This window comes from Trachurus trachurus, assembly GCF_905171665.1.
Source record: "Trachurus trachurus genome assembly, chromosome: 8".
NCBI lineage: Eukaryota > Metazoa > Chordata > Actinopteri > Carangiformes > Carangidae > Trachurus > Trachurus trachurus.
The window spans coordinates 10297076-10312795 of NC_139905.1; the positions used below are offsets into that span (position 1 = coordinate 10297076).

The 15720-nt window shown below is 41.2% G+C and overlaps 1 protein-coding gene across 1 annotated transcript; it reads left to right on the forward strand.

Annotated features, from left to right (window-relative positions):
- Positions 1 to 304: 304 nt before the first annotated feature.
- fam83fa (family with sequence similarity 83 member Fa) lies at positions 305 to 15320 on the forward strand (the record flags this gene model as incomplete). Its single annotated transcript, XM_083976982.1, has 5 exons — positions 305 to 796; positions 6671 to 6835; positions 10144 to 10265; positions 13639 to 14564; positions 15265 to 15320. The coding sequence occupies 5 exons, from the start codon at positions 305 to 307 to the stop codon at positions 15318 to 15320; spliced, it is 1761 nt and encodes a 586-aa protein (XP_083833108.1).
- Between the last annotated feature and the right edge of the window lie 400 nt (positions 15321 to 15720).

Genomic DNA, 15720 nt, shown 5'->3' on the forward strand with positions numbered 1-15720 from the left:
TGGCAGTTCCCACCAACTTCAAAAAGTTTTATTCTGAAACTTATGAGAGGAAGCTTTCTAATAACATTTGCAGCAGCAGCAGCAGCAGTCAGCCAGTGCCTCCGCCCCCTCTCCTTGCACCTGAGGCGAGCCGTAGGCAGGTATCACCGGAACACCTGTCGTACCTGTCCGCACAGGTAGGTACTAGGCTACAGCAGCGGGGGTTGCAGAGCAGCAGCAGCAACAACCAGCAACCAGCAGCAGCAGCAGCAGGAGCAGCAGCAGGAGCGACCGGAGGAGGGGAGCGTGTGTCTGTCTGTCTGTCATGGCGGAGTCCCAGCTCAGGTGCTTGGACGATGACCACGTCAACGACAAGATCCCGGAGTCTAAACCGGAGTTTTATTACAGCGAGGAGCAGCGAGCGGCGCTGGAGCAGCTGCTGCGGAGCGGCGACGGAGCCTTCAAGATGCGCCTCAAGGAGGACAACGTCAAGGACTTCCTCTCCGCCCGGGAGGTGAAGTCCATCCGGAAAAACTTTCAGGAGTACGCGGCGGGGGACGGGGCCGCGGACAGCGACTCCGAGACCGGGGAGCAGGAGAAGAACAAGGAGTCGCAGCCCAGCGCGGACTCTGGGGTCCACTCCACCTACTGGCCCAAGATGTCGGACGTCGCGGTGCCGTCTCTGGACCTCGGCTGGTCCGGCACCAGCGGCATGTACCGGGGGGTGACCCGGGTCAACGTGTACGCCCACCCCCCCAAAGAGACAGGGCCGCACATCAAGGAGGTGGTGAGGAGGCTGATACAGGAATCACACAAGGTAACTAACTACAGCTTTAGGCCTACTGCAGGACTGACTCACCTCATCATCAATTAATCGTATCACATCAGTAGCCTATTAGAAAATAGCTGTTCAAAGTTAAAGATGAACAAAATAAAATGGTTATTTTACCACAAATCCAAAATCAAACATCTTGAGATCACAATCAGATGTAACTTAAACCTAAAAATATTTGGATTTTCTGACTGAAAAATAGACTAATAGATGATAATAATAGTAATAATTTAATTATTTGAGAGAAAACTGATAGAAAGAAAAAGTTAGAAAGTTATAGCTTTATGTGTTAACATCAAGTGTAGAGTTTTTTCCATAGAGCTATTTGTAAGTATTGCACAATCATGACAATCATTAGGCCTACAAAACCCAGAGTGAACATGTGATGTTTTTCAATGATATTTCTGGACTAAATGATAAAAAAAGAGAAATGGACAAAAACAAACTATAATGTCACTTTATTCATTCATTCTTAGTAGAAACATCAGCCAAAATGAGAAAAACAACTGTTTTATGCACCGTCCCCATAATTGATGAATGATTTTAAACCCAATTTCCTACATAAATGCTCAAATTTCCTGGTTCCACCCTCCTTATTGTTGATTTTCCCACAGGACAGTTCAAACACATTGTCAAAACGCAGCATCATTTACTATTAACTTTGTTGAACTGAAGCTCAGACAGAAGGGCATCCACCTGAGGGATTAACGCGGGTAGATTTAGCAGATTATGACCAGTTTGTCAAACAAGTTGAGTCTTAATCCCAGAGTCTGAGTTTATGTATAAACTTCTCTAAGGAGGTGGCGACCCGGAGATTCCAGGTTGTGTTACACAAAAGCATTTGTCTGAAAAATAACCGCTCTTGTAATAAAACCGCCCTGGCCTACTTGGCCGGCATGTGAGTAATAGTTGTGGCAAATTCAAAATGATTGGCTACACGTGATCATGTGACTGTGGCTCACCTCTACCACAGAAGACGACAGAGACCCCCCAGGCTAAAAGTCATTACTGTCACTCCACATGACTCCTGTGAGTCTGTTATCATGAAACTGAATCTGGAGCGAACGACAGTTTAAATTTATGAAAACTGATTTAATAAATGGAGAAAACACCTGTCCAACATGGACGTTGTCATAGACGGACAATGCGGCAACGAGTCCCCAGGTAGAGACTCGTACAAGGCCCCACAGCTCCTCAATACAGAGGCAGACAGAAAGAGACAGAGGAGATTTATCTCCATGTGTTGTCAGGGTTTATCTCTATGTTGTCTCTCTTTATGTCTATTTGTGTCCTTTGTCTCTTTTTTGGTAACCGTCTCCTTATTGACTCACTTTGTCTCTTTGTGGACATTGTTTGACTCTTTGTGGTCATTTTGTGTCTCTTTGTGGACATTGTTTGTCTTTTTGTAGGCTAAGTATCTCCTACTGATCACGTATGTCTCCTTGTGGTCATTTGGGGTCTCTTTGTGGACATCGTTTTACTCTTTATGGTTGTTTTGTTGCCACTGTTTATCTCTGTGTCTCTTTGTGGACACATTGTCTCTCTGTATGTCTCTTTTGCTCCATCTTTGTCTCTTTGTGGACATTGTTTAATTCTTTTTGGTAATTTTGTGTTTCTTTACGTTCTCTGTCGGACTCTTAATGGTTTCACTGTGTTTCTTTTTTGGATATTGCTTGTGTCTTTGTGTCTTCTGACAGTCACTACTTGTGGCCATTTTGTGTCTCTGTGTGGTCACTGCTTGTCTCTCTTTTCCAGTCTCTCTTTGTCCCTATGAGTTTCCCGGTCACATTTAATCTCTTTAGTGTCTCTTTGTGGTCTCTGTTTGTCTCTTCATGGTCTCTCTTTGTCTTTTTTTGGGTCATTTGTGCCTCTTTGTGGTCAATGATCGTGTCTTCACGGTTTCTCTTTGTCTCTTTGTGGTAATTGTCATCGATACTGAGGCGATGGGCTCTGTTGCCAAGCAGCTCTGCTCACTGGGTGATTCATTCTGTGGATTTGATTTACATCCAAACCATAATCACTCTGCATCATCTTGTTCTACTTCGTTAAGTTCTTTCTTATTGGATAGTAGTAAATATGTCAGCACCAACACAAGCCTACAAATTAAGCAACAATAGACTGATAGTCGATCAACAGGAAATTCATGAGAAGTTATTTGGACCATACAGTAATAGCTTTATATTATTAAAGGGACAACGAGGAGTTTGTATTTGGTTATAAAAAAGTCTCACATTAATGTGGATGAATCTACTCTACCCACACTTGTTAATGGCTCCATTTTCGATAAATGTATCGTTTTGTCTGTTTCGTTATTTTGTTATTTTAATTAATGGTGGAAACGCTGGGTGAGCCGACCAGCATTTCCTTACTTTCGGTTTCGCGGACGCTGCCCGGCGGGTCATGATAATAACGCCGCTGAATCGCCGTTTATGGTCGGAACTACGACGGTATGTGATCGTCTTTGAACCTCCGACTTTCATTCTTGATGAATGAAAACATTCTTGGCAGGATGTCCGTCTTGCGCCGGTCCAAGAATTTCACCGTGCGTGCGGAGGCTCATGGTAAATGTAGTATCAGAACACTTTGCTTTCCAAAACTCCTCGTTGTCCCTTTAAAGTAAAGTATTAGTAGGTCTTAGTAACTCTTAGTTTTATATGATAGTGAACTGTTTGTTTGGTTTTTTGGATTTTGGACAAATCGAGTTTAAAGTGTTAATTCATGAAAATGTGACTGACAAACAAATAAAGAAATTAGAAGTGATGTTAGTTGCAGCTTCAGTGGAAATCAACTTGACTAAAAACAAAAACGAAAGCTTTTTCATGATCATATATCCTGTCATCATTTTATAAAATCCTGTTGATCCAATGATTCTCCGCCAACTGTGATTAAAACCCAATCAAAGCAGTACAACAAAAGTGGGGCACAGTTTTGCTGAGAGTCTTTACTGTCTGTCACGAATCCCACACAAGTTTCAGCGAGTTCGGGCTAATCCACTCAGATCGACTATGAATGTGGAAGTGAAAATAAAAGTGACGGTTTACAGAGTTATTACCAAGAATTTCCATCATCAATGCTACGAACTCTTTAACCTAGATGGACAAAATACTTCAAAACACCTTTCTGCAAAGCTCAGCACAACTCCATGCTATAAACCACGTTCTTCACAACACGTGAATCAGCATGTCTCTGGTAAAAATCCAAGTAAAACTCAACATGAAGGAGGATTTATGGCAGAAATTAGCATGAACCAAGTGTACCTAATAAACTGGCAACTAAATGTAGATCATGAACTGATTTCTGCAGTAAAGCCAGGTCCAGGTACAGAACTGTCCGCAGGCAATCATTTCTATTGATACCGAATACTCTATAAAACCCTGCGGAGGAGTTTTCCAGGGAAGGGCCAATGACATCAGTTATAAAATCTGAACCCAACGTGACGATGAGCCATCTGCAGGTTTTGACATGCTGACTCATACGTGGCTCAGACGTTGAAAGTAAAGCTGTTTTAAATGTCAACTGCATATCAGGACATGTAGCAGCAGAAAGATACAGACTCAGTGATCCTCCCCCACGGTCCTGCAGCCAAACAGCTTCTTCTTCTCCTTCATGTCTTCATTGAGATTCCCAGTGACAGGTTAAAGCTGCCAGGTGGGTAGAGAGAAAAAAAAAAAACACGGCTAAAGTGGGAGGAGCGTTTACCTGTGATTGACCTGACTTTTAGCTCCAGAGGCTTAAGAGGTGGAGTTTGTTCTGAATGACAGAGAAAACATTGTTTTTCTTTTTGAGGTGTTGGGGATTTTAAACAGAAACAGAGCAGACAATCAGACTATAGTTAATTTCCATTTTAATTTACTGTATTGTATCTTATTTTATTTTATTTTATTAATATCTATCAATCCGCCAATCATTACAAGGAGTCTTTGCACTGGTGGCCACTGTAGTGTAGCACTAAGAGAGTTAATGTAGTGTAATGTAGTACAGTGCTACTACTGCTGCTACTACTACCAGTAGGCCAATTGATTCACAAAAAAGACGAAAACTGAACCTTAAAACTAGTTGTAAACATTGACGTCAATCTGAAAAACGTTAATAACATTAATGTGAAATGAGATAAAGTCATGATAAAATAATACAACAACTTATTACATAGGAAGTAGCTAGATTTCTAGTCAAATGTGGTGAAATTGTTGTCAAAAATCTGAAGAAAATCAGCAAAATAAAAGTGTGAATGAGTGCATGTCGAAGGGAGCAATGTGAAGGGATCTGGAAAATAAAACCACGTGAAATCATTCAACCGAGAGCCATTCCCAACTGATAAAACTCCACTTGTATAATTACAGCGTGATCTGAGGTGTGAGAATTGTCATAAATGCTCAAGTCTGATGTGTCACTGTGCATTTATACGTACGATTGAATACACAACAAAGCTGGTATCTAGACGTAATGTATACGTGAATCGAGTGTCTGTAAAACCTGTGGATCAGGTCCAGACATGTCCGACCAGAGCTGCAGTAAGGAAATGGAAAAAAGCCTCACGTGACTTTAGATATATAAAACCATGTGGCTGTAAAATACTCTATGGTCATCATGTGTGTTTAAAAAGATATACAGTCATAAAGCTGCTGCTTACTGTAGTGGTACTGTAATGGTGATGTCCCTGAGACACTGCTGGTTATTTTTTCATTTATTTATCTATTTTTATTAATGCAATATAGTGTGAAGACATACAATTAAGTATTGCAGGGGTGCAATAGTAGGCTACAGCACAAACAAGACTTCAAATAAGCAAACAGAGGGGAGACAAGAACAAAACAAAAACAAGACAAAAAGTACAAGTACACTTCAAATTGTTATAATTGTTACTTTTACTTGTGTAATTTTTTTAGCTGTGCAAACAAATAAAACAAAAAAACAAAACAAGACAAAAAGTAAAAGGAAATAAAATAAAATACAAAAATAAATAATAAAAGGTGGGTTAAGATTTTTTCTTGTGTGTGTGTGTGAACGTGTGTGAATGACTTCTGGTGTGAGATATTTTGGCCAGGAGAGAGTGCAGAGGTGAGCAGTATTAAGTAAAGAGAATGAGAGAGAAACAGAGACAAAGGGATGGATGAGAGAGAGGAAAAAGCAAAATACACAAGTTAAGATAGGTAGTAGTACTGTATCCCCAACTTTTAGACCTCCAGCTTGCCCCTGAGCACCGAGACCCCCCCGAGTGGGTTTCATTTAATTATTCTTTCTCTCGCTCTCGCTCTCTCTTTTTTTTTTTTTTTAATTTGGGTTTGTTTTGTTTGTTTTATTCTTTCTCCTTTATTATTAATACAATTATTTTATTTAATTATTTCATTTTCAGTTTTTAATTATCTTACCTCTCTCCATTATGTTAATTCTTGCATACTTTGGGCTGCCATCAGACCCGTAGGAGGTGGCCAGCCCGTTGTTCAAAGGGCAGTTCAGTTTCAAGGGCAGTTTTATAGTTGGAGACTGGAGTAAGATCATGTTCATGTCTTGTGATATCTTCTGGTACTGCTGGTTAATTAATTAAGCAGTGCATGTTAATTGCGGTTGCTCACTGGCCTGAATTCAAGCTGTGTGAAGAGACCTTGTGTTTTAGTCACCTGGTAAAACGAGTTCCACTGAGGCTTCATCAGCTTCGTGCCTTGGTGTTGGGTGTCACTGTTTTCCCTGGCAGTGGAAGTAGTGAAAAAGGGTTTGTGGGTGAAAAGTTTCATTGGTCTTTTTGTTTTGAAGCAGCTCAACTAAATAAGACCTTGGTGTTTTTTTATTGTTTTTTTTTTCATTTTTAACAATGTGTTGGTGCTGTTGGTTTTAAACCCCCGTCCCCTCTGTGTTCCCCAGGTGTTGGCCATCGTCATGGACCACCTCACAGACCTACTCATCCTCCAGGACCTGCTGGATGCCGCCCGCCGTGGGGTGGCCATCTACGCCGTGCTGGAGGCCAAGGGAGTGCCCCACTTCTTGGATATGTGCACTCGGCTGCAGATCAATGCGATGCATGTGCGGGTGAGGACTGAGCAAACGGTGGAGGGGGCAGCATGAGCTCAGACGTGTTTGATCCAGTAAACCTGTTATGACTCAACATGCATGGATAAGTAGAGCAGTGGATGTTTTCGACTTGTTTTGATTTGTAGTTCGAATATGCATAATATGTCGATGATGAACCATTGTGCATGTCAGAATAATTTTCCGCTACAATCATGGGTGCCTACAAGTGTAACCGAGGCCTTACACTCACTTAACACCAGTGTTGTGCCTGATCGTTCATGAACTCGTCCATATTTTGGGCGAACGTGAACTGAACGTACTGTATTTCCGCTAGATGAACGTTATTGTGAACGCGTTCATTCTGGCGCTTGTGAACAGCGCTCTCTCAAAGTATGACTTCGTTCAGTAGTGTGCCAGATCTCCATAGAGCCTTCCGGGCAAAAACCCAGTTAAAACACACTGTAAACAGGCGTTAATATGTAGCGGAAAAACCAGCCAATCTGGCAACACCAATCAGCTGTTTGGATCAGCGGTGCATGGAAGAGGCGGAGTGATACAGCGCATTGCTAAGCCTGTCTGTATGGAGGAATACTGACCCAGTTGGTTAGTAAAAGATAAACGGGGGTTAGAGAGGGAAGTCCAAGTAATTTGACATATTTGAGAATTTTATTTTATAAAATAGTAACGCAATAGTTACTTTTCCTGGTAATTACTTTCATCACGTTGTAACTCAGTTACAGTTAAAGCAGAAGTGAGTGATCCGGTCGTTTTCGCTAATGCTGCGTTCCAGGCAGGCTTTTGAAATCGTAAATTACAGCTTCAAGTCACAACTTACGACTTTGTAGCGTTCCAGGCAACCCACTCGTGTTTTTCCGACCTGTTTTACCGGTGAAAGTCACTATAACGGCCACTCGTAACTTCCGACCGGTGAACTCGTACCAGATCGAACTGGTACCACTTCACGGTCGGAAAAATAAGAGTTTCCTTGAACGCACCATAACAGTCCTCGTCGCTACGTCACCACATTCACGGCGTTCCTTGGCTGCACACACAGCCCTGCATGCCGTTCTCTCTCCTCATTGGATAAAAACTGTAGGATACGATAAATGTTTTCTCTTCGGCTCAGAGCAGAGCAGAGTGACTGACAGACCCGTGTTTCAGTCCAAACACTCTATGTAAGTGATTGCTGTCGGAAGATATAACTATTTAAGACTTATATTAACACAAATATATCACTCACTTCTGCTTTAAGTAAAGTAGTAACTATAACTAATACCACTGGTTAAAACTGCTAAAATAATTGCTGTCTGTGGCTCGATATGGGCTGAGGCAATAATTTTGAAAAACAATAGCTTGTAGCAACATGAAAAAAAAAAAAAAAAGAAAAAAGAACTATGAACTAGTTCAGTTTTGGAACCGTGAACTTAGTTCAAAATTTTGAATTATGAATTATGAACTGAACTAGTTCATTTTAAAATTTGTGAACTGAACTTTGAACTACTGTAGTGAACTTTCCCAACACTGCTTAACACCCATCAACACCAGGGCTCCAGACTAACTTTTTGCATTGGTTGCACTGGTTCGCCTAACTTTTTTTTGGTGAACCAGCACAAAATTTAGGTGCACCCAAATTTTTGCATCCCACCAAATGCACGCCTCTACACCGTCGCTTTGAGTTGTGAGTAAGGATACAAATGATGGATAAATTCATTACTCATTAGTTGGTTGACCGTCAATCGATTAACGGTTAATTTGATAAGCGATTTTCCTGAGAACATAAATTTCCTTCAGTATGGGGCCTCTAACATAAGAAGCTGAACATTGCTTATACAGGGCTCTACACTACAATAAAAAATGTTTTGTTGAGGGTCCGGTCCAATGTGACACATTTTTACATTTGAGAACAGTAAAAACACCCTAAACATTTTTCCTCTGACTTTAAGTGGGTCATACATGGAAATATTTCAACTTTTTAAATCAATAGACACAAGCAATAAGTTGTTCTAGGTGTCACAATATTTTAATACATACAGGTGAATTAGTCTTTCCTGCCACTACACTATTATGATGATATTAACTCTGATATGAATTACATATTTAACTACTTAAATCACAGTAGTATATAGACTATTGATTTGTTGAACTCAGCCTGATGTAAACATTAATAAAACTCAAGAACCTGTCACACAAGCCAGCGACATGTTTTGAGGTTGAAGTTTATATTAACGAAATGTACTGTGAGACTGTAACAGGTCTCCGTACCGTCACAGCTGTAGTAGAGGAGAACTCGGCTTTTCCCAGTTAACACTTTAAAATAAAGCTCTGTTATATCGACCCGGCTAAAACACGGGAGGACAAGCGGCTGTTTGACTCGTGAGACACACTTTTACAATCAGCTTTTAGCGATTTTATACAGCTTTGCGGTGTCTGTAGTGACCCCATGAGACAGCAACAGCACCAAGGCAGGTTGGATCTTCTCTAAAATAAATTGAAATTAAAATCCAGTTCAGTCACAGGAGGAACACAGAGCGATGATGCACCTGGGAAATAAATTCATGTTTTCACCCGGGCAGCGTCAGGTGCACCAGTGCGACCTATTATTATTATTATTAAACACATTATTACATGTAGTTGCACTCTGGAGCCCTGAACACCATCACTCAGGTGACATTAAGAGCTCACATCGTTCGTATCTCGTCATATCATCGTCTTACAAAATGAATTAACATTTAAAACTGAGCTCCAGATCCTGAGGGACGACAGCGAGCGTTGTAGCGGTGTAGGTGAAGAGCGAACAGCAGCGCACTGAGCCCAGACTGTCATCCTATCTCCTCTGGGACACAATAGCCAGCCTTATCTGAGTTTTGTCGCTGCAGTCTAGTTTAACTGGAGCACTGGAGTACCTGGCTCCAGTGGTGTCAGTTGATAAGGCTGTGAAAGACCTTTTCAGAGCACCGGGCTCTGTTACTCTTACTTCTCACAAATGAACATTCATAGATTGTGAGTGCAGATCCAAAGGCTGTAACCTGATGCTGCGGAGGAAAGCCTCCTCCCCGTGAGTCCACTCTGAGCTGAGTTTCATGTCACCTTTCCTTCCTTTTAAGTAAACAGAAGCGGCTAAAGAGTTTTGGTTTTGTCCTGTATTTATTGAGAAAGTTGACTTTATGTCGTAAGGTATCTGAGCGCAGTTTACCTTGGCGTCGCCTTAAATCAACTAGTTACATCAGAGCTCGTTCCGATAGCTGTGCCTGAGTGCGTTGACTCTGTGTCACCTGTGTGATGCTAAGCCAGGTGAAGTGTGTAATTAAGCGGGTGTTTCTTTACAGAATCTCCGAGTGCGAACGGTGAAAGGCTCAGGGCTGGCCCTGTCCTTTGGAAAGCTGCCTGGCTCTTTGTGCTCCAAGTACATGCTGGTGGACGGAGAGAAAGTGATGTTTGGGTCGTACAGGTGAGGTAACACACACACAGACAGGAGTGAATGTACATTTTAAAGGTCCTATAGTGTATAAAGGTAGATGTCCACGTGTTTGATTATAAAGCAGTTTGAGGTTCTGTGTATATTTTTTTTAAATTTCTTTTTCATTTTCATTTTGCAATAACAAGACAAGCTCATTAAGAAACACACAAGATCACAGCCTTCCACTGTCACAAATCACAACATACAACACAAGATAATACAACACAACACGATAATAAACCAAAAACACAAAAATATGTAAAGGACAAAAAAAAAGAGGTTCTATATCTATATAAAAGGTATCAAAGCTTCAATACACAGATAAATGCACACAGCATTCAGAAACTGAGAATTGAAATGAAGCATCAGCTCTTCTGTATCTTTGTGATGTCACAACAAAGCAGCCACCAAGCCCCGCCCACCTGGAGCCACCATCTCACCTTGCAGGATTTAGTTTCTCTGAGTGTTTTGCCTAAAAGCTTCAATATTTCTAAATGAATTACTCAGAAAACAGTCAGCCAATCAGAGGAGAGACTAAGAGCCTAAAATATAATATGTATTCCTAATCTTGTACCAATTTTAGGCGGGTTTTGATATTTACATTTACTTCTCTAGAACTTCCCTCATAATGATCATAATAATTCTATAATTAAATGCAACATCGACTCTGAAAGCAGCAGCGCCTGCAACGCAGCAGAAAGTCGCTTGTCAACTAGTCATTACGAACTCTGATAGATACAGGCATGTGAACCCATGTGAGATTATTACTTCCAGGCAAAAAGCTTTTCAAGTGCTTATAGAAGCGATAAATCAGGTGCAGAGAAATAATTACAAAACCTTCAGCTTGTCTTTTTACCCTTACACTTGAATGTGTGGAGAGACAGACATCAGTGCTGTTGTTTGTGTGTGGATATAAACATGAACAGTGGCAGAGTTAACGTCACCTGTGGTCAAGTGCTGGGTGGAACAGCTGCTTCACATATGTTTACATGCTTTATTTAAAGTGGAGAAAATAATGTAAAAGTAAAAAAAAAAAAAAAAGTTGATGGAACATATTTGTCAACCATACACAAAGCTTGTAATCAATATAAATTTTTGTTTTGTTATTTTGGAAGTAATGCAAAAGCACTGTTGTTACACCTCATCTCAACTTAACAATAATAATAATAGTAAAAAGTGAATAAAATAGTATCAAAAGTAGCTCAGATAACACCTATAAATATTTAAGTGAATCCATCAACCAGGGATACTTAAAAAAAATACAATTTATTCACTCTGATTCTCATCTTTGAGCTTATTCATGAAATAATTTGCTACTGAGTTTTACATCTCTGTATTTTATTAAGGATTACATTAAATGATTCAAAGAAATGATTGTTTAGGAAACCTCGTCATCACTTAAAGTTGCTTGTATTCACAATTTATGAGCGGTATATAAACATGAGATGTGGAGTTGTAAACAGATACCAGTGTTGACTCATGGTTTTGTCAACAACGCTGCAGGCTGCAGTTTAAACGGACAAGAACAGTCATAGTGACTGATGTTAAATATGTCTTAATAGGTGACGTCATAATCATAAATATCCTTCATCTGACATTTATCAGACCACATCCTCACTTGAACCACATTGCGTGCAATAATAATCTGATTTAAAATGTTTTGAATACAGAATAAAGAGTTAAGCTCACGGTGACTCACCTATCTGTCCTACCTGGTCTGAGTCCAGCGGTAAACCACACGACTGACCACATCAGGGGCGAAGAAGTTTTCAGCTCAGTTGTGATTCAGTCGAAACCAGAACGACTGATTCGTGCCGAGCGAAACAAAGCACAGTTGTGTTTTGACAGGTGTGAAGCGGCAATGACTCAAGTTTATATTCAAATGTCAAGTTTTCTGTGCAAACCTTCTCCTACTCATTTTTCTAATGCTGTAAATGACTGTACATTAAGAGCTCTGTGGTCACAGTCATTGCTTATTGGGGTTTTACTGGGTGTGGTTTTTGATTTTCGCATTTAAATCTTTACATCCAAAAGGTAGATTTTCTACAAACATAAACTTTTTTTTTTTTTATCAGGCCTGAGCTTGATGTGAAAAGCATTTAAACTTTTGAATGTTGGGGAACCTGCTTATTTCTCCTAGCTGTGGTTAAATGAGAAGATTGATACCACTCTTAAAGTGAAATAGAAAGCTTAACTTCTGGGAGAAACAGCTGGCATAGCTCTGTCCCAAGCTCTTAAATCAGGATCAGGAAACATATTAATTAATTATTATTATTATAATTAACTAAACCAACCCTAACGCCTAACCAACATATTAATGCTACTGCTATCCTGCCTTTTTTGAATAAGCGGGGAACATAAAACCTGGGGAACATAGGGATGAGCCCCTATCCACTTCTAACTCTATTCCACCTCTGAACATTACTCATTAACTCCTTATACTGTAAATAGTGTCTGTGGCCTTTGTTTACTTTAGTGTTAGAGTGAACCAGGCCTTTATTCCTCACTACTTCCATATTTACTGTTACCGGGCTAAAGAGCTAATTCACAACACACCCTTTTTTAGAAAAAGGCTCCTATATGTGTTGCCCACTTTTCCCCAGAAGGACGGCTGGGAACATGCAATTTTTGCTCCCTTGGAAGTGGAGATTTTTGCCTATTTTTGAGTGAGAAGTTGAGTTGTGAGAAGTGGAATTGTCCCATTGGTTGGGTTTAGGCAATGAAGAAAGTAGTTGGTTAAGTTTAGTAAAAAAAGACCAGGTAGAGGCGAGACAGACCAGATAGATAGAGAGAGTCCAGATACGAGTCCATCGACCGGCAACAGCAGGGAACATAGGACCCTTTTTTTTTTTAAAGGGATAGTTCACCCAAAATTTAAATTTCACTCATTATCTACTCACCCTTATGTCGACTAAGGGCTGGGAGAAGTTTCAGAGTCCTCCGTGGCTTCTCTGAGTTACAGGGGGTCTCGGCATAGCAGTGCATGTCCATATGACGGTTGCAAATGGATACCAACTGTCTTCGTAACAAAAAGACACACCAAAAAACATCCAAATACCTCCATGCTGCTCGTATGTAATGTCTGTCTTGTATTGAAGCCCCAAAATGCAAAATTGTCCCGAAAAACATTAAATACGTCTATTTTTCAAGCTTGTTTGTAGCGGAAGCTCCTCTTCCCGGTTCGTCAAATTTGCTTCATGAAGACAGCGACATTAGAATCAATAAAATCAGTAAATTTTAAAGTAAAACAATACAGATTAAACAACAGTAAAGTGCACTGAAACCAATACATTACTTGAAATATTCAGCAATGCAGGAAGAACTTGGTTTGGTTTACGTTGGTTTCCTGTCTCTTCTCTTGCAGCTTCACCTGGAGCTCCTCTCGAATGAACAGGAACGTGATCACGGTGATGTCGGGACAGGTCGTGGACTCCTTCGATAACGACTTCAGGGAGATGTACGCCGTTTCTGAGGAGGTCGACCTCTACCGGGAGTTCAACATCACCAAGCCGCCCATCAATACGCCAATCAGGAAGCCAAATGTGGAGAGAATCTCACTTCCCCCCGTCTCCAAGTCTCGTTTCCAAGTCCCAGTCGGGGAAACCAAGGGGGGTGACATGAAGGTGCCGGCTCATAAATACCACAATCCTAAGTACTCTCTTGTTTTTGGGAACAGCACGGGCTTCACAGGTTCTCTACAGGACCTGTCGTGCATCAAGTCACCGCCCATGGTGAACGGGCTGAACGAACGGAAAGAGCCGCAGAGCAACAACGTTCACGCCAGCAAGAACGGCAGGGTGCCGGTGGACCGGGAATCCCTGCGGAGCCCTGGCTCAGCTGCAGAGGACACGGATGAGGATGGAAAGGGAAGTTTGAAGAAGAACTTGTTCGGAGCGAAGAAAGAACGCAGCTCCTTCAGGCACTTCCTCAAGGGCAGAGGAAGCAATCATTGCAATGAGACTATAGAGGAAGGTGTGGTCACACCTCAGAGCCCCACCCCAACGTCGACCCCCAAACCCACACCTACACCTACACCTACACCTACACCTACACCCACACCCACACCAACAACAACACCAACACCGATTCCCAAACCCAAACTCACATCCACACCGACACCCATCCTGACTACCCATGTGTCAGTGTCTAACGGTATTGCAGAAAGTGAGCAGGAGGACTCGTTTGACATCAATGAAAAACAAAGTCCACTAAAACTCAAACCCAAGAAGCCGTCCAAGGTCATGCAGAGGAGCATGTCTATGATGACCCTCAACACCTCAGACGAGGACGGTACGTCATCAAACATCTCTTTCATTTCATTTCATCTCTACATTTTTTGTTTATAAATTTGGCTGGTAAATGTCACAAAATGAAGGAAATGATTTTCAATTTTCCAAAACCTGATAATGAACTTGATTAGAAGTTATCAGTTCTTGATTGTGGTGAGCTACAGATTTGTTTCTGCTTCCACTGAACTCAGTTTTATCACTGTGCCTTATTTCTAATGAAATGTGCTCCACCCATCACTGCATCGGCATTGGTAGTTTTTTTTTAAAATGTATATGGCCTTCAAAGGCCGTTGTACCCCCGCACTTCATTGAACTGGTCACAAAGCAATTACTCAACATGTACTGTACAAGTGGTTATTTAATAGCTGTAAACACTGAATGTGGAAAAACTGCTTTTAATTTCTCTACCACTGAATTTTCTACCTTTTAAAACATTTTCAACAGACATGTAGACTCAACACTATTGTCACTTCGGGCCAGTTTTAAAACTATAATGAACAGTTTCTCTGCTCTAACTGTTTATTGTTTCCATGCTCTTGACATAAATTAAAATGGGATTTTGTCCTTGAGATATTATTAAAGATTAAATGCAGTGAAACATTAGAGAAAACCTTCACTAAAAGCCAAATGAAACACTTACAACACAGATAAAGTGTCAATCATGGACCTTGTCAATGAATCTCGTCTCTTTGTCTCAACAGGACTGAAAAGCCGGCGGCGGCACGGGCACCAGAAGAAGAACTGCATCCAGTCGTGAGACCAAACGCAGGAGGAGTCGTCGTCGTCAGGGTGACAAAGAGCAGCCGGAGGATCTGATAGTTAAACATTATGCAAGAGTCAAGTCAGTGACCTCACTGAAACCAGGTCAAGTTACCTTTACAAGACGCGAGTGCAGCCTGTTGCCGGTGAAAGTCCCTTGCTGGTGCATCATGGGAGTCTCCACCAAAGAAGCACATGAGGATCAAGACGATTCCAATGAGAGATTATTTCATTGCCATCATGTTGTTGCTTTTTTTCTTTGTATTAAATTATTGATTACTGTACCTTTCATGTTTTTACATTTGTGCACTCGAGCAGCCATGACACCACCCGGGTGGTTGTGGGTGGATTATTGCGTCAAGCCTGTGGTTGCTACGGAGACAGGAAAAGTGATCAGT